Here is a 22,654-nt window from a genome sequence, read left to right as displayed (position 1 = left end):
CTGCCAGCCACAGGAAGTCTATTTTGTTTTTGGCCTTGAAAACGCAGGGCATGTTCTTTTACTTGAGGAAGGAAATGATAAATAAGGTTTATTGCACTCGTCTTTTTCAACAATAATAACATTTTTTTTTTAAAAGAGGCAAGCTTAAAAAGAGGACGATCTACCTCGCCCTCATGCTAATATCTGACAACGCATGTTATATTACAGCACAGTCACACTATCAACGCTACTAAGAAACCCCTACTATCAATCAGTCTAATACAAAAAAACACTCCAAACAGTTACAACCAACACATTATCATTACTACTGTACCCCAATAGGATTTTCACAACTTGATCTATTCTCTACAGCTAGCGAGTTGAATTAAATACATACAACTGAAACAATCTGAATTGATATGCTCAGACTTCAGGAGAAACTACATTTACAGTACTGGTACCGACCATCCAATCTCATGCTTTCCTCATCTCCATGACCATCTTTCTTGGCTCTAACCGCCACAGCATTGAGAGCCATCCTTGAGATGACATTAAAGAATAAAAATGGTTCCATCTTTGGATTTGTGCTTTCAAAAAGTTACTTCAATATTGGTGCATTCAACATCAGGTAGGATATTGTTCAGATAGTTCACTCCATATGACTCAAGTTCGGAGACCCATAGCATGCACACAGAATCGGCCAAGAATGTAAAACACGAGTTTCTTATTATAGCTCACATCACATACTGTAGGTTGAGAATGTTCTTTTCAGAGAGATGCGCTCTTCTATGCTTTTACATGTCATTCAAAAGGCTTCCGGAAGGTATAAATGGAAGACCATGCGGTAGACAGAGCATTCATTTAAAAACACATTAAAAAAAAGGCACCAACCACCTCTGAGCTGGTTATCACACAGGTCTAAATGATGGAAGAATCGTGATGAGACCACAAGCAGGGGGAAAGCTAGCATGAGTGATACTCTACAAAACCTCCCACATTAACTAACTTGAGGGGGTAAATAATTATGGCATAGCAGTCCCCCCACTATAGAATGTGTTTTCACACTACTTTTCCTCATGACCTCCATTGAATTACAGATTCTTCTGCCCTTCACATACTAGAACTCTAAATTTGGTCCTTAGAAATCACACTGACAACAAGGTAAGATGTCTGTTCTTTTTCTCCTCTCCAACCGGTATGGAGGTACTTAATTAACAGCGTTATTTGGTTTTAGAGGTGACAGTCGAGCTGACAAGACCGGTAATAAGTGAAATCCCAATTTTTCACTTACTTATGGCAAAATCCCCCAAACAATCACAAGGCAACCTTGAGCAGTGTGGCACCAACATGGATGCATGTGTTTCTACACCAAAAGGATCTCTGTGTGCGACCGAAATGACACCCCCTTCCCTTTATAGTGCACTACTTCTGACCAGAGGCCCCCCCATAGGGCTTTGGTCAAAAGTAGTGCACTATGTAGGGCATAGGGTGCCATTCGGGACACATCCCATAATAGCAAAACCAGCAGAGATTTTAGCAGTCCCACTGGGAAACATAACTAACAAGATGTTAGGTGTTATAACTTAGTAGGTACTGCAATAAACTTGTTCCTTTGCCTTTAAAAGGCTCTACTGTGAATTAAAGTTTTACATTTTGTATTCGATGAAAGATACTTCAAGTAAGAATAGGGGCATCCATCGAGGACGAGGTAAATCTATTCCCTGTTAACCATACATCTGCAAACATCAAAAACTGTCCTATAATAATTACAAACCACAGGCAAAGAAATTACCATTCATTATTATTATCCATTTTTGCCAACACAGTCTGTCCAATTATACATATTTGAAATCTTCCATCCATTCTTTTCTCCAGACTACCACCAACTCTATTATATGATTGCTTTCCACTTCCTGCGATCAGTACTAAGTGGTTCAAACCATTAGTCACCACTGACATCATGACCTGTATCTGTGCCAGCAATGCTTCAAATCAGAACTTAATCATTCAACAAACAAAAAATATAATAATAAATGTTCATTCTAACCATGGCTACCACAGTAAATGAGTCCAAACAAACACATTTTCTACTGACCAAGTACAGTATGACTATTATGCTTAAAGGCAAATAAAGGTTTCTATGGCACTAAATGGATGTAGCTAGCTAGGTGCATTTTCCTTTTCAAAAACTGGCTACCAATTCATGTAAAAAAAAATGAAAGCATCTACAGCGTAGTTAAAATGTCCTGTTCAGAAGATATTGTAAGGCAATCTTAAATGGTGTTCGAGATGAATGTTCACACCCTCCAACCTCCTGTCTCCAGTGTCAATACGTGGTTATGACATACACATAGGGGCCTCGGTATAGCTGAAACACATTTAAAGAAAGACCCATAACAGGAAGACTAATACGACAATTATTTCTTTCTGCTACTTTATCATTTCATGAATGCCAGAGAAATGCAGTGTAATAGTTCAAAAGTCAGAAGATGGCAAATAGTCTTGTTCCAATTTGACCCTAGTCACATGTCAGTCAATTCATGGCTCAGATTTATATTCAGTATGTACATTGCTCAAAAGCATGCATATTTCTCAAACCCATTGCTATTCTTTTTTAAAATGTTTATATTTTTTATTATCCAATGTACTTTGGCAAATAAGGCCCTAACTGTGACCTAAGATTCTCATGTGACGACTACTCCGTAAATCTTCAATTGGCATCTATGAAATGCTTTGTTGGATTGGCCTAAACACAATCGAAGAGCAATAGATGTGCTGCGCACGTCTTTCACAGTCATTAATGCTACAAATAATCCTTTCATTGCTTCTTAATATTAAACCCTAGGGAAATATATTTGACTCGTTTCTTTAAAGTCAGAATTATGATCTCAAGCTCCTTTACAATGAGTTCTCAGTCTATCAATGGAACACAGATATGGGGTAGTCCCAGATGGGATATATACTGAAGAACTGGCGCCATCAGCTGGACAAGGGGATTGAAAAATAAAATCTATATACATATATACACACACACACACACACCACACACACATATATCTGGCTCGTGTTCCTCTGCTCAGACGTAGCTGGCACATGCCAGATATGTAAAATACCTATCAGGTAACCACATCACTATGTTATAGCAATCAGGTGCCTGATGGCACGCAGTCGATGACGTGGCACGCAACCGTCGGCTGATGCATGCAGTGTTTGAACTGGGGAACGTGAACCTGACCTGCTAGCCAGACACACCTGCGGTTGGAGGATTGAGGTAATTAGTGTCTCTATTGTACAACACGCATCCCTCAGTGTGGAGTTCGGCGAGGAGCCTGAGGAGGATACAAGCACGGCGAAAGCAAGCCTAGCTAAAATCACTGGACTAACCACAAGGACTAGTTCGTGGACCCTGGGATGGCATCAAATCAAACCGCACCGTGATGACTGGATTTTGGACCATGAGATCTTCTTAGCTTTAGAGTTTTGAAGTTAAAATCTCAGTCAATGAAGCAGCGTATACAATCCTCGCAATCTGCTCCTGTCTTTTGCACTTTAGCTACAACCCATATGTAAATATACATATGCATGTATTCAGACTGCACACAGATATGCTGAATGTGTTAAAGTGCTTAACTATCTCAAGTGCCTTGGATCAGGGCTAAAATGGAACTGCATTGTAGTGTGCATACAACTAAAATAATGCCAATATGATTTTCCTGTTGTTTGTCAATCAATCCATGTCATTTGGTTCCTGGTTCCACGCAGTCCGAGACTATTCTCTCCCCCGGACAACACTGACTATAGGGCACAAGATGATATGCTACTCTGGTATCATAGTAGGTCCTCATGTTTCTCATCCAGAACTAATGCATGTCATTTAGCATTCATCAAGAGAGGAGGTTGTGGCGAAGCAATGAAATGAAAAAATGAGTCCCAGTGAGTCACTGAAATCTATTGATCCTCTAATGGAAAAGATGGTGTAAAAATATTTAAATTAAGTCAGGCAGAGCGCTCCAGTGGTCCGATACCACAAATCTACAACATATGTAGAGCCACAAGACAGGATACATACCAAAAAAGGAATTTCACACTTATCGGATTTACTAAAAACACAAGTATTACTACCGGCCATATGAGAGTGTAACAGTTTCCTCTCAGTTCCTTGCTACAGTAAGTAACCCTACATACCTACTAGGCTTTCAAGTCTCTCTAGTCAGTCATGAATTCTGTCCGGAGACATGAACAATCAAGCTCAACCAAGGAATCATATCCTCAACAGATTAACAAGTCTGAATAGGATCCAATGCTTCTCTGCTACCCAGTGGGTGAGACCCCAGGGTTCGTCATATCATGCTATCCAGCATCCGTACTGCCATGGAGGCAATCAATTGCATTTTTTTTTGGTTCTAGGCACAGAGCGAAAAATGCCTTGGACACAGACTTTAGCCATTAGTCTGGAATAGATCATTTCCATGTTGCTAGTATCGGTACTCAAACAAATGAGGTGAACATCAAACAAGATTTCCAAGGAAACAAAAGCCCTTGAGACTATGATTGTCTTTTTGATAACGTTCAAAATGCCAGAAATTAAATATTGCTTAAATTATACAACAAAAAAAGAAAAACAAAAAAAAAGGAAGAACACTTGTCAGTCCAGCGTTTCAATCTCACACCAGAACTGACCGTCGTACTAGACAAGATACAAGCTTTTTGATAGAGTAACAGCCAAAACGGCTGAAGTAACACTTCAGATTGACCAAAGACAACATTTTGGGAAATAATACAAATAGGATTCCTCTCCGAAGGTAATTCGAATTCAATGTACCAAAATGTTTTGGGAATGAAAATAAAAATGGGAAATCAGTTGAAATGGCTTGTTAGATTATCACTGAGCAGTAATCTTAGAATTCAAGATAATGTGCTCAGAAAACAAGAGGCTTTGCTGAAGGTCAATGGGGCGAGTCCACTCCTAAAGACTTCAAATAAATAACCAAGGGATCATTGCTACTACTTTCCCTGTCTAGCCGTTCAGCAGCTGCAAAATGACTTAAAGAGGTATCTCAACATCGATCTTTCTCTGTAAATATTTCTCAAATAAATATTTTGTCAGTCATAGCAGTGATATTCACCTTTGGTCATAATGTATATGCTTTAAACCAAATTCTCACTTAGTAAACACAAAATTGTGTTCTAGACAATACTTCAGCATTGAGAGTAAATGTATGCTGAAATGCCAACCTGAGCATTGTTCTCCTTTGTAAGGAGACATGCTTACATATTCATCTTTCAAACTTTAGCAGCCCTATGAAATTCTCCTCTATGAAAATGCCCCACAAAAAAAAAAAAACGAGGCCAAAAGTTTAAATATTAGGTTACCACAGAAGGTACATATTATATATTTTTTTTTGTTAAAGTCAGAATCTTTATATTTAAGCATTGCACTTTTGGGTAGGACTTTGTATGGTTCATTCATAAAGTCCTTCACTATAACCCGTTGGATCATTCTCCTTTTAGGAAGGCTGTGCATTTCTCTACGAGGCCAGCACGTCATAGGATGTTAAATACTGAATGATATGAAGAGAAGAAAAGGGACTCAACAAAAGACTAAAAAGAAGGGAAAAAAAGAAAATAATAAACAGTGCTTTTAGCTGTCAGTCATCTTTCTGTGCTGACGAGTACCTATTTGCGGGACATTATTTAAAGGGATTTTGTGGGTGGTTATTAGTAACCATTTTGGGACAAAGCAGTATTCCAGTGACCTTACAGAAAGAGAGATCGGTCTCAGTGTTAAGCACTAACTTATACAGAGCTGGGATAGATAGATGCTGTGGGCTCCATTTGCATATAGGTTTGACTGCACTTCAGGAGAAGATCACTCACACACACACATATACACAGGCTACCCTGTGGTGATGGTAGTGCTGTCAGACAGTAGATGTAGGATGACCTCACTCAGAAAGGCATCCGTCCAGGCTGACAGCGGCATGGCGGTCTTTGACATAGCCGTTGTGATGGTGGAGGCCTCCGTTGGGCAGCGGCGTGCAGGCAGCAGTGATGCCGCAATGCTTCAGTAGGTTGAGACTGGAGGAGACGGAGGAAGAGGAGCAGGGGCAGGAGGAAGGGTCCAGAGGAGGGAAAGGTTTCATGGTGGAGAGGATCAGAGCCAGGCAGTCAGCTACGTCCTTGTTGGGGGCGCAGGCCAGGGCTGGAGTGTGTCCTTGTCGACAACAAACGCACAATCAGACCGCATACACTCGAAAGCTGTGGTCTATGGTCTATGCTCAAGGAAAATTGAAATACCTAAAACAAGTACCGTAAAACTTCAATTAAATAATGAGTCTCAAATAGCCGCCCGTCTCTTGATAGCCAGGCAAGGGCACACATTTCAGAAAATAAACGGCTGCTTCAAATACAAGTAGGGGCTAAATTAATTGTTTGAGGTTTAATGTTTGATTGGTTACATTAAATAATTCAGTAATGACTGCTAACATCTGAGAACCGCTAGCTAACTGACAAAAACCGTCAACTTCAGGAGTACAGACCTCTAGAAAAAAAATGTTTAAAATATACATTTAAAAAAAATCGACCACACGCCCTCTAGTGGCAAATGTATGAACTACAAAACATGCAGAGTCCAAGGAGAATCATTATTCTGTCAAGGAAAATATATTTTTCTATTTTAATAAAGGCATTCGAAGACAAATTAAACAGGACAGTGTGTAAATTATAGCACAGGAAATGAAGAATTTGATTAAAATCCTGGAAGGGAATGCTGGAATTAAACAATTACTACGCAAATGGGAAAAAAGGAAAAGGAAAGACGCCTGGCTCAAATAGAAGCTCAATGAAAGTTTTACGGTAACTAACAAAAGATCTGAAGTCAATTAGAAATCATTTCGAGCCCAAGCCCATAACATAAGACTACATGGCGTAGGACTTTCTGATGTTTAAAATGAAGATGTTTGGGCAAAGGATAAAGTGGAATAGTGTCTCTTACCCTCCTCATCCACTGCCAGCACTGTGGCTCCTCGACTCAGCAGTGCCTGGACAACTGTGGCCAGACCGTTGCGTGCTGCTAGATGCAGCGGCATTTGCAGTGCAGCGTTGGTTGCATTGATGAGGGTAGGGTTATGGATCTCCCCCAGAATCAGCAGGGCACACATCTCATGAGCCTGTGAGACAAATAGAAAAAAACATGCTTACGTCAACCATGATCATCGATACATGTTTCATCATCTCAGGTCATGAGAGAGGTGCTGCATAGCCAAGGATTTCTGAGCTCGGATGATATTTTAGGTGGTGCTTACTTTGCTGCAGGCCAGATGCAGGGCAGTGTTTCCATTGTCGTCCAGCAGTGTCAGGTCAGCCTTGGCTCGGTGCAAGAGGATGGCTGGAAATTACACAGGATTCACCCCAACAGATAATGCATTCACTCTCCTCAAGCGTTACCTCACAGGACTCGCTGAACTCTATCCTTTCGCAAAACATCAACGGAAAAGGTGCTCTGTAGACTTACCCACGGTGCCACTCTGTCCGTTGTCGGCGGCGACCATGAGAGCAGATCTTCCGGTGTGGTCCACGGCATTGATCTCAGCTCCGTGGCGTAGGACCAGCTGCAGCCCCGCCACATCCTCAGCACATGCTGCGGCATGAAGAGGGGTCCTACAGGCACAGAGAGAGAGAGACAGCCCAACATTGGTGAGCTCAGTATCGCATGACAATGAAACTGGAGTTAAAACTGGAGTCCACATTAAGTGCAGAGGTACGTACATCTTTAAAGGTATACAAATGACAGGAGACACCCAAATAAACATCTAGTAAGATAACGGCACCTTGTTCTCAATAGGCCTTACCTTTCTTTAGTATCCCTGGTGTTAACCATCTGTACGCCAGCAGATTCCAACAGCATCTCTGCAGCTCCACTATGGCCATTCATTCTGCAATAAATCAAAGATGACCAAACATGACTAAATTAGTGCTAAAACATCAAACCCATCATCCTTTCCAAAAACATTGTTTTACAGACATTGTCCTAATAATGTACAGGTAACTGCCAAAATAAAGGAAACCCAACTTAACGTCTTAATAGGGCGTTGGGCCACCATGAGTTAGAAAAGCTTCAATGCAGCTTGGCATAGATTCTACAAATCGGTCTTCCATCATTTAGTATTTTGTTGATGGTGTTGGAAAACGCTGTCTTAGGCGCCGTTCCAGAATCTCCCATTAGTGTGTAATTGGGTTGACATCTGGTGACAGACGGCCATGGCATATGGTTTATGTCATTTTCATGCTCATCAATCCATTCAGTGACCACTCGTGCCCTGTGGATGGGGTCATTGTCACCCGGGTGACGCATAGCCATGGTAGACAAAATAAAGAGTCATGGGTAACTGCATATGTAGAGTCTGCGCTGCGAGACAAGTGGGAGGGTCAACACAAGTGGGTGTATGGAAACCTAACAGCTAATTGGGAAGATTGGTTGCCACTCAATACAGTTCTGTGCGGCTACTTTCTGCTTCCTTGTAGCACTTTAGCAAAGCCTAACCCTTTCCCTCCTAACCTGCCACGTGAATGATCCTAACCTGCCACGTCAATGATCCTAACCTGCCGAGCTAAAATGCTACAAGGAAGCAGCCACGCAAAACAATCGTGAGGGGCAACCAATCTACCCAATTAGCTGTTAGGTTGACACACCCACTGCTGTTTATCTTCCCACTTGTTATTTTGCAATGGCCACTTTTAGACACTCCACGTATGTAGTTATCCTGCCCACCATTGTTATACAGGTCACTAAGCATGATGGGATGTAACTTGCTTAATCAACTCAGGAACTACACCTGTGTGGAAGCATCCCTCATTTACGCAGGTTTTTCCATTTTGGCAGTTACCTGTATAATCATGTTTAAAACATTGACTAGAGAATACTCACAGAGCACAGTGCAATGGGGTAAAGGAGTTTCCCTCCTGGATACTACAAGTTTTGTGTTCAAGTAAAACCTCCAAACAGTCTTCTTGCCCTGAGAAAGAAGACGAAAAGTGTGTTTCAAATTTGCATACTGCTAGCGATTTCATTTGAATAACGAACAGTCACGCTACAAAAACGGATATAGGCGCTCCCCTCACATTCGATTTATACATACATTTCATATACAGTACCTTCAGCAAGCATTCACACCCTTTTGACTTCTCCCACATTTTGTTGTTTTCTTACAGTCTGAATTTAAAATGTGATTGCGTGTCACTGGCCTACACACACATAATATCAAAGTGTAATTATGTTTTTAGAAATGTTTACAAATGAATTAAAAACAGAAATGTCTTGAGTCAATAAGTATTCAACCCCTTTGTTATGGCAAGCCTAAATAAGTTCAGGAGTAAACATTCGCTTGACAAGGCACATACTAAGTTGCATGGAGAGGAAGGAAACCGCTCAGAGATTTCACCATGAGGCCAATGGCGACTTTAAAGACAGTTACAGAGTTGAATGACTGATCAGAGAAAGCTGAGGATTGATCAACAACATTGTAGTTACTCCACAACACTAACCTAAATGCCAGAGTGGAAAGGAAGCCTGTACAGAATAAAATATTCCAAAACATGCTTCCTGTTTGCATTAAGGCACTAAAGAACAACTGCTAAAAAAGTGGCAAAGAAATGAACTTTTTGTCCTAAATACAAATCACTACGTTTGAGGCAAATCTAACACAACACATCATTGAGAACCACTCTTCATATTTTCAAGCATGGTGCTGGCTGCATCATGTTATGGGTATGCTTGTCATCGGCAAAGACTAGGGGATTTCGGAGGATAAAAATAAGTGGAATAGAGCGAACAGACAAAATCCTAGACGAAACCTGGTTCAGTCTGCTTTCCAACAGACACTGGGAAATAATAAATAAATAAATAAATAAATAAATAAATAAAGTCACCTTTCTGCAGAACAATAACCTAAAACACAAGGCCAAATATACACGGGAGTTGCTTACCAAGAAGATATTGAATGTTCCTGAGTGGCCAAATTACAGTTGACTTGAAAATGGCTGTCCAGCAATGATCAACTTGACAGAGCTTGAAGAATTTTTAAAAGAATAACACGCAAAAAAAAGTGTACAATCCAGGTGTGCAAAGCTCTTAGAGACTTACCCAGAAAGACTCACAGCTGTAATCGATGCCAAAAGTGATTCTAACATGAATTGACTCAGGGGCGTGAATACATATGTAAATGAGATATTTCTGTATTTCATTCTCAATAAATTTGCTAAAAATTCCAAAAGTATGTTTTCACTGTCATTATGGGTTATTTTGTGCAGATGGCTGAGAAAAATAGCAATTGAATCCATTTTGAATTCAAAATGTAACACAACAAAATGTGGAATAAGTCAAGGGGTAGGAATACTTTTTGAAGGCACTGTATACACTTATTGAACGCTGACCTTGGTAAGCAGCCCAGTGTGATGGCGTGTACTCTTCATGGTCCAATAGGGAGTCAAGAGGGTCGGAGCGTGTGGCCGCACGCAGCAGACTGGCGAGGATGTCAGTGTGGCCGCGGGAGGCAGCGTAGTGCAGTGGGGTACGACCCTGGCCATCCCGACACAGTGCAGAGGCCTTGTGGTCCAACATGGCTGTGACACAGTCGTCACGGCCCAACGCAGCCTACGGGACAGGGACACACAGGGAAGGGCGAGGGACGGAGATGGAGTTATTTCCTCTCTGCTCCAACCTAAGAACTACACAGCTAAATTCTACTGTGCTTTAATAATTATTTCAAACTAAAGCTGTTCCTTTAATAAACTCATGTTAGGGTTCCTCTCTATCACATAACTGAACCAGCCAGGCTGTACAACATTAACTTTTTCACAGGACACAGTTACAGTAAGTGTAGTGGATGTGTAACCAGCCCAGTACTGCTCAGCTCAGTAGTGTGACTCACCCCTCTGTGCAGGGCAGTGCTGCCCCTCTTGTCTTTGGTGTCAGGCCAGGCCCCCTTCTCCAACAGCAGGTGGACACAGTCTGTATGGCCACCCAGGACGGCCAGCATCAGAGGAGTCCTGAGGATGAGGGGGACCACACAGTCATTTACATTACAATACAACAATAAAGCCTCCTAGCAGGCGGAATGTGCGATTCTGCAAATCTTCAGTAAACAGCTTAAACGGTATTCCTGACTCTGGATCTATACTAAAAATAAAACAGAATAATTGACGTCCCAACCAAAGACAACGTCAGCAAAGCTTCCTGGCAGGCAGTGAGAAACGGAGAGACCACTCACTGTTCCTGTGTGTCTGTGATGTTGGTAAGGTCTGCCTCCTCCCCACTGTCCACCAGCATGTGCAGACATTCAGTGTGGCCGTTGGCAGCTGATATGAAATGACAAATATCATTTCATTACACACTCAACCCTGACTGCTAGTTTCTAAGCTATTACATACTACCCAAGACAGACGATATGGAACAATACGCAGGGACACCCGCTTGCAAGTAAGATAGTCAATGTATTCATTACACCTGGCACATAAACTAACTTGATCAGCATCATTTGCAAAAATACATTCCACATCCAATTCTAGGAAGGGCGGGGGGGGGGTTGAGAGGCATGGCGTGATCCATACCTGCGACATGTAGAGGGGTCCACATGTGTCTGTTCTCGTTGAGGAGGCAGGAGGCCCCCTGGGCTAGCAGGACCTCGACACAGCGGGCGTAACCTCTCTGGGAGGCCAGGTAGAGCACAGAGCGGCCCGAGGCATCCTGCACGTCCACGTACGCAGCAGTCTCCGTCAGCACACGCAGCGCCTGCCAGTGGCCATTATCAGCCTGAAGGGGGAGAGGAGATGGTGCACGACAGGAAACAGTCATGTTTTTGGCTGCTCTATATGAACATGGCATCTTCTCCACAGTCTCAAGCGGTGATGTATCAGAGAGGGCTTTAGGAATGAAAGGCACACTTACAGCTAAATGCAATGGACTCACTGGAATACTGCTCTCAATGTCTCCCAATGCGTTAAACGACATTTCCAGGAGCTGAAGGAACATGGTTATGCTGCATTACCGCCCACACAGCAAGGTCATGGTGAAAAACAATTCACCGGTTTAGCTTCGTACGGTATTGAACACAAACAGAAGGACTTACCAGCTCCAGGTTCTGCTTGTTGCCGTGGGAAGCAGCATAGTGAACGGCACTGTAACCTTTAGAGTTGACCAGGGACGGGTCGGCACCGTTGTCCAACAGATGCTCCAAACAACTACTTACAAAGACAGACAAAAATAACAGTCAAGTGGATGTCATGAAATAAACTAAATCGCGAGTCCTTTAAGCAGATCTTTAATTGGTGTTACATATTCTGGACTGTGGCCGCTTTACAAAACAATGGTTGCAGACAGTAAACTCACAAATAGGACTCCTTTGCTCCATCCTCCTCCCTCTGAAGAGTCCCGGGGAAATGTCGGTCCATTCTGGAAGTGCAGAATTAAACACATTTAAGGACAAATTCCACACACAGCCATGTTTCCTGAAATCGCATTGTCATAAGTCAGTGTATTTTTGCGATGGGAGTGCGAGTTCCTACCTGCAGAAGGCCTGGGAGGCAGCGGAGTAGTGCAGGGGAGTACAGCCTGTACGGTCAGGCTCGTTGACCTCAGCGCCAGCGCTCACTAGGGTCACGGTGCACTGGTACCTCCCATTAGCAGCTGCATAATGCAAAGGAGTCCTGAGCGAGAGAAGGCCCACAGAATCACTATCAGTCCATTCATCAAATGTATTCACAAAGCACTTCTTACAGCAGACAGTAACCCGACAATACCCACACCAGCATATGAGTTCAAACAGAAAAGCAAACAATCAACGGCAAACACTCACCTTCCCGACTTGTCCCTCTGATTCAAGTCGGTACCACTGCTTAAGAGCATGTTCAGACATTCAACGTTTCTGTCAGAAGAGAAGTGAGGAACACAATGACGAGAACGGCTGATTCGTTAGACGGCATTAACCAATACAATGGCTCAGAGTCGGTCCCGTTTTGGAGTGCGGTTCTGACCCTTACCCTCCAGAGGCAGCAGCGTGTAGACACGTCCTTCCAAAGTTGTCTGGGATGTTGATGTCAAACCCGGCTGATAGAACGTGCTCCTTACTCATAGAAGAAACAATACTGTACAGCTGACCTGAGGGGAGAGGAAGAGGCAACTAGAAATAACATCCAACACGTGACACTACAGTCAGACACAGCCCCTCCAGGGTATAGAATCCAACAGATGTGTGTGAATGAATGATATATATATATATATATATATATATATATACATACATACATACATACATACATACATACATACATACATACATACATACACACACACACACACACACACACACACACTGCTCAAAATAATAAAGGGAATACTAAAATAACACATCCTAGATCTGAATGAATGAAATATTCTTATTAAATACTTTTTTCTTTACATAGTTGAATGTGCTGACAACAAAATCACACAAAAATTATCAATGGAAATCAAATTGATCAACCCATGGAGGTCTGGATTTGGAGTCACACTCAAAATTAAAGTGGAAAACCACACTACAGGCTGATCCAACTTTGATGTAATGTCCTTAAAACAAGTCAAAATGAGGCTCAGTAGTGTGTGTGGCCTCCACGTGCCTGTATGACCTCCCTACAACGCCTGGGCATGCTCCTGATGAGGTGACGGATGGTCTCCTGAGGGATCTCCTCCCAGACCTGGACTAAAGCATCCGCCAACTCCTGGACAGTCTGTGGTGCAACGTGGCATTGGTGGATGGAGCGAGACATGATGTCCCAGATGTGCTCAATTGGATTCAGGTCTGGGGAGCGAGCGGGCGGGCCAGTCCATAGCATCAATGCCTTCCTCTTGCAGGAACTGCTGACACACGAGGTCTAGCATTGTCTTGCATTAGGAGGAACCCAGGGCCAACCACACCAGCATATGGTCTCACAAGGGGTCTGAGGATCTCATCTCAGTACCTAATGGCAGCCAGGCTACCTCTGGCGAGCACATGGAGGGCTGTGCGGCCCCCCAAAGAAATGCCACCCCACACCATGACTGACCCACCGCCAAACCGGTCATGCTGGAGGATGTTGCAGGCAGCAGAAGGTTCTCCACGGCGTCTCCAGACTGTCACATGTGCTCAGTGTGAACCAAGCGTTCATCTGTGAAGAGCACAGGGTGCCAGTGGCGAATTTGCCAATCTTGGTGTTCTCTGGAAAATGGAAAACGTCCTGCACGGTGTTGGGCTGTAAGCACAACTCCCACCTGTGGACGTCGGGCCCTCATACCACCCTCATGGAGTCTGTTTCTGACCGTTTGAGCAGACACATGCACATTTGTGGCCTGCTGGAAGTCATTTTGCAGGGCTCTGGCAGTGCTCCTCCTGCTCCTCCTTACACAAAGGCAGAGGTAGCGGTCCTGCTGCTGGGTTGTTGCCCTCCTACGGCCTCCTCCACATCTCCTGATAACGCCTCCATGCTCTGGACACTACGCTGACAGACACAGCAAACCTTCTTGCCACAGCTCACATTGATGTGCCATCCTGGATGAGCTGCACTACCTGAGCCACTTGTGTGGGTTGTAGACTCCGTCTCATGCTACCACTAGAGTGAAAGCACCACCAGCATTCAAAAGTGACCAAAACATCAGCCAGGAAGCATAGGAACTGAGAAGTGGTCTGTGGTCACCACCTGCAGAACCACTCCTTTATTGGGGGTGTTTTGCTAATTGCCTATAATTTCTACCTGTTGTCTATTCCATTTGCACAACAGCATGTGAAATTTATTGTCAATCAGTGTTGCTTCCTAAGTGGACAGTTTGATTTCACAGAAGTGTGATTGACTTGGAGTTACATTGTGTTAATTTAGTTCCCTTTATTTTTTTAGCAGTATATATATATATATATATATATATATATATATATATATATATATATATATATATATATATATATATATATATATATATATATATATATATATTAGTACCAACCTGAGGAGAGTAGCTTGCGACAACAGTCTGAAAACCCATAGAGCACAGCCAGGTGCAGAGGGAACATCCCATGAATCCCTTGTCTGGCTGTATCTGCACCGTTGGTCATCAGAGTGCTGATCAGCAGCTCATGGCCGTACTTAGCAGCAACATGGAGGGGGGTATTGCCATATTTATCCACACTGTCAATCTCTCCACCTGGGAGGGAAAACAAAGCAACAGGAAGAGACGAATGAGTAGAGAACCAGTGGGACAAGAGTAATTTAAAGCAGCCTCACAGGTCAGTCAGAGTTGTCATGGTTACCGTTTTGGATGAGGATCTGAGAGCGGGTGAAGCGTCCGTGTATAGCTGCCATGTGCAGGGGGCTCTTCCCTTCTTTACTCTGGTGATGGAAAAAACACATGTTTTACTTGTCTTACAGACAAATCATTGTTTAATCTCCACATAAAACAAAATGTCAGGGTGAAAATGGTGGTAGGGATGGCATTGGTCAGTCTTAGAGAAGGAGTGCGGATCTAGGATCAGTTAAGCCTTTTCGATAATAATGAATTTGATTATATGGACAGGAGTTAGGGGATCTGAGATCAGCAATCGTACTCTGAGACCATTTTTTAATACATTGGGGCCTCAAACCTGCTGGTTGACGTCAGCCCCGTTGTTGACCAGCAGCTCCAGGCAGAGGGCCCCGTTGGTGGATACAGCAGCCAGGTGCAGTGGGGTGTAGCCACTCCTGTTGGGCTGGTTGACGTTAGCTCCGTGGTTCACCAGTTCGTTGGCCACAGCCTCCTGGCCTGTGTAGCAGGCCACATGCAGTGCAGTGTTCCCAAAGGCATTGGGCTCATCCAGCTAAAAGAGCACCAACACACAAGACATGAGCAATTAGCTAAGTAACAAAAGGTTAAAAAAATATATGTTTTAAAGATAAAAACAATTGAATTGTAATCAGAGATAATCCTCTGCCTCTTCTGAACATGGCCAGACCATGGTTGGTAATAAGTATTATTTACTATGGCTATCTTGAGAGTCCGTTTACCCATTTGAACTCCAACACTCACCTCTGCCCCGAGCCTCAGAAGGTACTTGACAATGTCAATGTGTCCGCTGGCAGCTGCAGCGTGGAGAGGGGTGTAACCCTGCTTGTCCTGGCAGCCTTTGTCTGCACTCCGAGACACTAGCAGCTTCACCACCTCCAGATGCCCTATAAGACACAGGGGAGAGGCCGGGGGCGGGGTGTGAGGAGAGGCCGGGGTGTGAGGAGAGGCCGGGGTGTGAGGGGCGGGAAGAGGCAGTGTGTCCTGTTTTTAATGTCACCCTCTTGTGAAGAGTACATCCACTGTTCATCAGAGCAGGGTGAACTGTAGTTTTAACTATGCTTTCTGGAAAGTAACTATCTTTCCAGGGGAACAAATAGTTACTTTGGAGGTGACTGCAACTATTTGAATACAGATCCTCGAAAATGACTATTTTTCTGAAACTATTGGATTGGCTGCCTTCAACTGATGGCAGGGCTGCATGTGGAACTGCATGTTGAAGATAGAATGAATGAAGAGAGCACACAATATCCTATTCCAATCTGTCTGACGGTCATATCTAATCTACAAAATACATCAAGGTGATTATAGCAAACTAAAACTAATCATGAAAAAAATGAGTAAACTGAAATAAAATTAACAAACCTGTTTGAAAAACTAAAACTATTATCTTTGACTCCTATACCAAATAAAAAGGAAAACCCCATTTGATTGTAAGCTTTTTATTTGATTGGGTTCACACTGAAATGGACTTTATCATTTAAAGGTAGACTCAGCGAGATGACTGCAGATATTGGGCGTGTTTCATGGTTTAGGTTAAAGCAACTGACTGTAGACGAAAGTCGAGGAGTGAAGTTGGGGGAGGTGCATCGGCGACAGCAAAAGTTGGACACTAATGTGGTTTTCCAACAAAAAGGCCCAGTACAACATGGCAGCGCTGCCATTGTTTCAGACCTGGGTTCAAATACCATTTTAAAATATCTCAATTACTTTCAAATGTTCTTGTTTAAAAACACACAAGGGATAGTTCACTCAGAATACAAACTAACATGATTATCCACCTACCAGGCTGTAGTTGATTCAAGAAGGCAGTTCTGGGAGGTAAAATGTCCTTTCTAAACATAATAGCCATATTTGTTTACTCTTATCATTCTCAGTGCCTGTATAATAAAACTGGGATTACTTTTGGAGCAACGTTTTATTAGTACATTTGCATTTTAAATGCAGAGCAATGACCCAAGAGTTTTTGTAACCACTGTACACAAGAGGAATAGTGACTGTTCTTTATTCCACTTATGCATTTATAAAGCAGTTTTTCAAAGTCCTATTTCCAAAGTCCTATGTAACAACAATGTTGCTATGGTAATAATCAGTCTCACTCATTCTGAAAATATATTTGTTAGTAATTTTGAAGTTGTGAAAGTGGTTTACTGTATTGTTGAGGTGATTCCATGTCCCTCGTGCATTTCATTCTAGGCTATAGGCAAATAAATCATATTTGAATATATGCAAGTTGTTTTTCCTGAGACCTGATTTGAATATCAAAAGAAAATAGTTGCTTTTAGTTGAAATTCTATATAAACTATATTTGACTACTTTGAGTATCTGAAAAGTTTGTATTTTCAAATAAACTAAAAAATACAACAATGTTCTGCCCAGGTCTGCTGTTCATTCAACTTAAAACAGGACTTTAGGAGAAACAACGGACATTTTTCATCACCTGACATTCTTGCCAAGTTTAGGAAATTCATGATTTTTCACCCATTTTTTGTTGTTGAAGCAATCAGTAGTTCGCGCCACTGTTTCGGGTCAAAGGCTGATGGATGGGGCTGGATAAATGTAACCTTTTTCAACTTATAGAGTGCATTGGATGCAAGGAATGACAATCAATTTTATAAAAATTATAGTTTTAACCCTGTTTTGAGGCTATACAGTGTTGTTTAAATGTACTTGATTACAAACTGAGTAAAACTAGTTCATATTTTGGGTTCTGATGGGGTACGACAGTTGAACGAAGCTCATGAGGCATTTATAAGTTACATTCTTCAAGAATCAATGGGTACATGTCATTCATTTATCAGTCCAATGGTGGATGTAGCAACTGCGGATTGTCCTTTTAAGAGTTTCCCAAAGCAGATGACAGCTCACCCAAGTACGCTGCCCAGTGGATAGGCTGTCTCTCTCTCTTATCATTGGCACTCAAGTTGGCTCCTTTATTCAGCAGCAACTTCACCATCTAAGGACAGACAAAGTTAATATAAATATATTATATACATACATAGAATTTGCATCATTCATACACCTGCTAACCTGGGTCCGTATTCGCAAAATCATCTCAGAGTAGGCATGCTGATGCATGATCAGTTTCTTTATTTTAACTCATAACGAATAAAATGGGAGACCTGATCCTAGATCAACACTCCTACTCTGAAATGGTTTGTGAAAATGGCGCTGTTCTAAGTATAAACAATATTTTGAGCCCTCCCCTCTCACCTCCATGTATCCGCTCTGAGCAGCATGGTGCAAAGCGGTTCTGCCAGTGCGGTCTGCCATGTTCAGGTTGCTCAGCTGGGGGAGCAGGGCCTCTGCACAGCGTGTGGCTCTATTGGCAGCTGCAACATGCAGTGGTGTCTGCCAGAACTTGTCCCGTGCATTGGCCTCAGCTCCCTGCCGCAGAAGTAGTCCCACTGCCCTCTGGAGACAGAAGGAATAAAACAGGGTTTGACCAAACCCAAACATTGTTTGAAACAGTTTGGTACTAAGTGCTATATAAATCTTAACATGAGAGAGATGATCAACATTCCTTACTTCATTCCGGGAGGCAGCTGCCCTGTGCAATGGAGTTAACCACACATGGTCCTTAGCATTTACATTTGCACCTATGAGAGTGTACAAGACAAGGAGCATTATTAGAGGGCCATGACAAGTACAGTAGAGTCATACTAATGAACAGACACTACACAGTGCGACTACAACTGCAAGTAGAATAAAACCACATTTTCATTGCAAACCCATCAGAAGGTCAGGCGGGGGCATTCTGTTTAGCGAATAGAAGTACCAGTGATTGGTTCATTTTGGTCACAATTACCTGCATTGATGAGGAAGTCCATGATATGAACATCTCCCAAACAGGCAGCAGCATGTAGCGGCGTGCGGCGCTCTTGGTCCTGTGGGGAAAAGACACAAATAAAGTATTTGTATTGAGATGCAAAATCTATCTCCCTCTTACCCCATCAGCCACATTTGTGAAATATTGCTGAAATATTCACATTTAGGCCTTCTGTTGACTTTGTACTGTTATTGCACATACACACTACCGTTCAAAAGTTTGGGGTCGCTAAGAATTATCCCTTTTGAAAGAAAAGCAACAAAAAAGTATCCATAAAAAATAACAAATGGTTAAGAAATACAGTGTGGACATAGTTAATGTTGTAAATGACTATTATAGCTGGAAACCGCTGATTTTTTTATGGAATATGTACTTGTCCTCTTGCTCAGTTGTGCACCGGGGCCTCCCACTCCTCTTTCTGGTTAGAGCCAGTTTGCGCTGTTCTGTGAAGGGAGTAAGTAGTACACAGCGTTGTACGAGATCTTTAGTTTCTTGGCAATTTCTCGCATGGAATAGCCTTCATTTCTCAGAACAAGAATAGACAAGTTTCGGAAGAAGGTGCTTTGTTTCTGGACATTTTGAGCCTGTAATCGAACTCACAAATACTGATGCTCCAGATACCCAACTAGTCTAAAGAAGGACAGTTTTATTGGTTCTTTAATCAGGACAACAGTTCAGCTGTGCTAACATAATTGCAAAAGGGTTTTATAATGATCAATTAGCCTTTTAAAATGATACACTTGGATTAGCTAACACAACGTGCCATTGGAACACGGGAGTGATGGTTGCTGATAATGGGCCTCTGTACAGTGCAATGCACACGCACCTAAACTAAAAACGTAGGTATATAAATATAAAATAAATAGAGATTTCACACCAGTGACCTCAGTAAATGTTTTCCTGCCTATTAAGATTTAAATAACTTGAACATTTATTTTTTGGGTAATATTTTTCCCACTATTGTTTTCCTTTTTCCACCTTTTAAAAAATCTCCCAAAGTACCTTCTGGGGACTGCCTTCTTAACCAGATGGGTACACGTACCCCTTTTTTGGAAACACTGCTCTTGGACAAAGTTACTTTTATCAACATATTTGCCTGTATTCACACTCCAGTGTAGTAGCCCACCCGGCACAGCCAGAAGAGGACTGGACACCCCTCAGAGCCTGGTTCCTCTCTAGGTTTCTTCCAAGGTTTCGTCCTTTCTAGGGAGTTTATCCCTAGCACCGTGCTTCTACATCTGCATTGCTTGCTGTTTTAGGCTGGGTTTCTGTATAGCACTTTGCGTCATCTTCAGATTTATTGTACACCTATGTAGATATTCCTTTTTTAAAGCAGATTCTTGCTACAATAGTCATTTACAAAATGAACTATCTACACTATTTCTGATCAACTTGACGTTATTTTAATGGACAAAAAAATGCATTTATTTAAAAAACAATGGCGTTTCTAATTGACCCAACTTTTGAACGGTAGTGTATAGTAACAAGGTTCCCGGGAAATAGAAAATAAATAATCTCATCACATGAACTGGGTAAAGGACCCACACGGCACCCCTCTACTTGCAATAACTGGAGAGATGTTGAGATACAGTCCAATATCAATGCCATAAAAACGAGCCAGTGCTGCAGCACTGTCTGCCACCACAAGCATACCAGTGCATTGACATCCTCTTTCTTGTTGTGCAATAGTTGTTGAATTTCATCGGCATTCCGATTGAAAACCGCTTGGACCAGTGGAGGCTGGGGAGAAGAACAGGAGAATGTCACGCTGTGCTTAGCAAGGAATGGTAGCTAGTTAAGTGAACAGTTTACATACATCAATCAGCGATACTTGGGCCGCGCCGAGGTTTAGCTAACGTTAGCCATCTAACTAGCAATCCTATGACATTTCTTTCAGACAGATCATTGCGTCAAACGTTAATGAACTATTCGACTTTTAGGAAAATGCTATCATAACACGGGATTAGCTAGCAAACCGACAGTCTATCAGCTAGACAGCCAAATAGCCAGACTGGCTTTTCAACTAGCATGCTAGCTACTTGCTAGCTCACCTGGTCTGTAATGTTGAGTACTCCCATCTCCCAAAATCAGCCAGGACGGAGCTCCTTCATTAGGGTGGAACTGCAGTGTATATTAAACGACAGTTTTGATTTTCATGTTTCAAAGTTAACTCATGTAGCTAGCGATCTGCATAGATAGCGCTTGATCTGTGTTGCTGTCCGTCTCTGCTTGATGTTTGTTTGTCGCTTCGGCTTTCTGCTATCCTGCACATGCGCAGTTTCGCGCTCGTTCTTATTTAACCTCAGTGGTCTTGATCTCCCAGACAATGCGAGGGCCTCTGTTTTCAAGGGGAACGGCAATTATATACTACTAAATGCAATTCAAAATATTCTCGTACTTTTTAAAATTGCACTAGATTAACATATAAGGAATCATTGTTTACTCCCAAAAATGTTATTCGAGAACAGGACCGCTGATATTGTAGGCTACCTCCGACACAGTTGGTGGCAGCAACGCATCGGTGGGTCAGCTGTTCTGTTTAATATTAGTTTGTCCAAAAACAGCACTTGTGTAAAGTATAAGTAAAAAAATACTTTAAAGTACTACTTAAGTCGTTTAGGGGGTATCTGTACTTTACATTTTTTTTGACAACTTTTACATCACTACATTCCTAAAGAAAATGTAGTTTTTATGCCATACATATTCCCTGACACCCAAAAGTACTCGTTACATTTTGAATGCTTAGTAGGACAGAAAAGGTCCAATTCACGCACTTATCAAGAGAACATCCCTGATCATCTCTACTACCTCTGATCTGGCAACTCCCTAAACACAAATGCTTTGTGTTTCTGAGTGTTGGAGTGTGCCCCTGGCTATCCGCAAATTAAAAAACAATTATTCCATCTGGTTTGCTTAATATAAGATATTTTAAACGATTTATACTTTTACTTTTGATACTTAAGTATATTTAAAACCAAATTATTTTATACTTTAACTTAAATAGTATTATACTGGGTGACTCACTTTTACTTGAATAATTTCATAACGAGTTCTTTACTTTTACTCAAGTATGACAATTGGGTACTTTTTCCACCACTGAAAAACAGTACGGTCAAATATCATCTATTGACAAGATAGTCTAGTGACCGCTCTTAACAATGGAAATAAATGTCATCAAAGATGGAAGGAGGCGAGATTAGTTTGGACCATTCTATCCAACGAAAAGGCAGATACGCATGTGAACAAGCATATATTTTTATTTAATAACTAGGCATGTCAGTTAAGAACAAATTCTAATTTACAACGACGGCCTTCCCGTCATTCAGCCAATATAAAGTATTTGGGGGGGGCAAAATGCCACGTGTGTCCACATATCAGTGCATTCGTAACAATTTAACCATTACGAAACGTATATTCGATCAAATAAGTCTTGACTTCCCTACAAAAATTATTCACTTCGTGGTCTTATTTTCGTGGACAGATTTTGGGCAGAGTAAACCATCTCGTTTCGTCTCGTCCTCTCTGGT

At 42.1% G+C, this 22,654-nt stretch overlaps 1 protein-coding gene across 3 annotated transcripts; it reads right to left on the bottom strand.

Moving 5' to 3' along the window:
- Window positions 1-102: 102 nt before the first annotated feature.
- Window positions 103-21,399, bottom strand: LOC139368528 (serine/threonine-protein phosphatase 6 regulatory ankyrin repeat subunit C-like). Of its 3 annotated transcripts, none has more exons than XM_071107529.1 (26): window positions 21,179-21,399; window positions 20,781-20,867; window positions 19,107-19,185; window positions 18,827-18,897; window positions 18,512-18,712; window positions 18,167-18,254; window positions 16,043-16,185; window positions 15,621-15,833; window positions 15,291-15,369; window positions 14,987-15,184; window positions 13,015-13,132; window positions 12,831-12,899; window positions 12,541-12,681; window positions 12,365-12,427; window positions 12,105-12,219; window positions 11,924-11,995; window positions 11,587-11,788; window positions 11,247-11,334; window positions 10,908-11,025; window positions 10,411-10,630; window positions 8,906-8,993; window positions 7,830-7,913; window positions 7,493-7,638; window positions 7,284-7,366; window positions 6,974-7,148; window positions 103-6,193 (listed from the first exon to the last, which is right to left on the bottom strand). In XM_071107529.1, the coding sequence occupies exons 1-26, from the start codon at window positions 21,203-21,205 to the stop codon at window positions 5,925-5,927; spliced, it is 3,237 nt and encodes a 1,078-aa protein (XP_070963630.1). In that variant the 5' UTR covers window positions 21,206-21,399; the 3' UTR covers window positions 103-5,924. The 3 variants fall into 3 exon arrangements, with proteins under 3 accessions (XP_070963630.1, XP_070963632.1, XP_070963631.1); XM_071107531.1 differs by having other exon boundaries at window positions 11,945-11,995; XM_071107530.1 differs by having other exon boundaries at window positions 12,105-12,216.
- Between the last annotated feature and the right edge of the window lie 1,255 nt (window positions 21,400-22,654).

The sequence above is a fragment of the Oncorhynchus clarkii genome, chromosome 16 (genome assembly GCF_045791955.1).
Source record: "Oncorhynchus clarkii lewisi isolate Uvic-CL-2024 chromosome 16, UVic_Ocla_1.0, whole genome shotgun sequence".
In the NCBI taxonomy this organism is placed as follows: domain Eukaryota; kingdom Metazoa; phylum Chordata; class Actinopteri; order Salmoniformes; family Salmonidae; genus Oncorhynchus; species Oncorhynchus clarkii.
Note: the sequence above shows the minus strand (reverse complement) of the source record. Positions and strands in the feature narration are given on the sequence as shown.

What these genes read in the sequence shown, in the direction of transcription:
- LOC139368528 (XM_071107529.1), bottom strand. Translation starts at nt 21,205, where the DNA reads ATGGGAGTACTCAACATTACAGACCAG. An exon ending in GACCCCTCTACATGTCGCAG is followed by an intron (nt 11,335 to 11,586) that starts GTATGGATCACG and finishes ATTTCATATCAG; the next exon opens with CTGCCAACGGCCACACTGAA. An exon ending in GCACTGCCCTGCACAGAGGG is followed by an intron (nt 10,631 to 10,907) that starts GTGAGTCACACT and finishes CCTGTCCCGTAG; the next exon opens with GCTGCGTTGGGCCGTGACGA.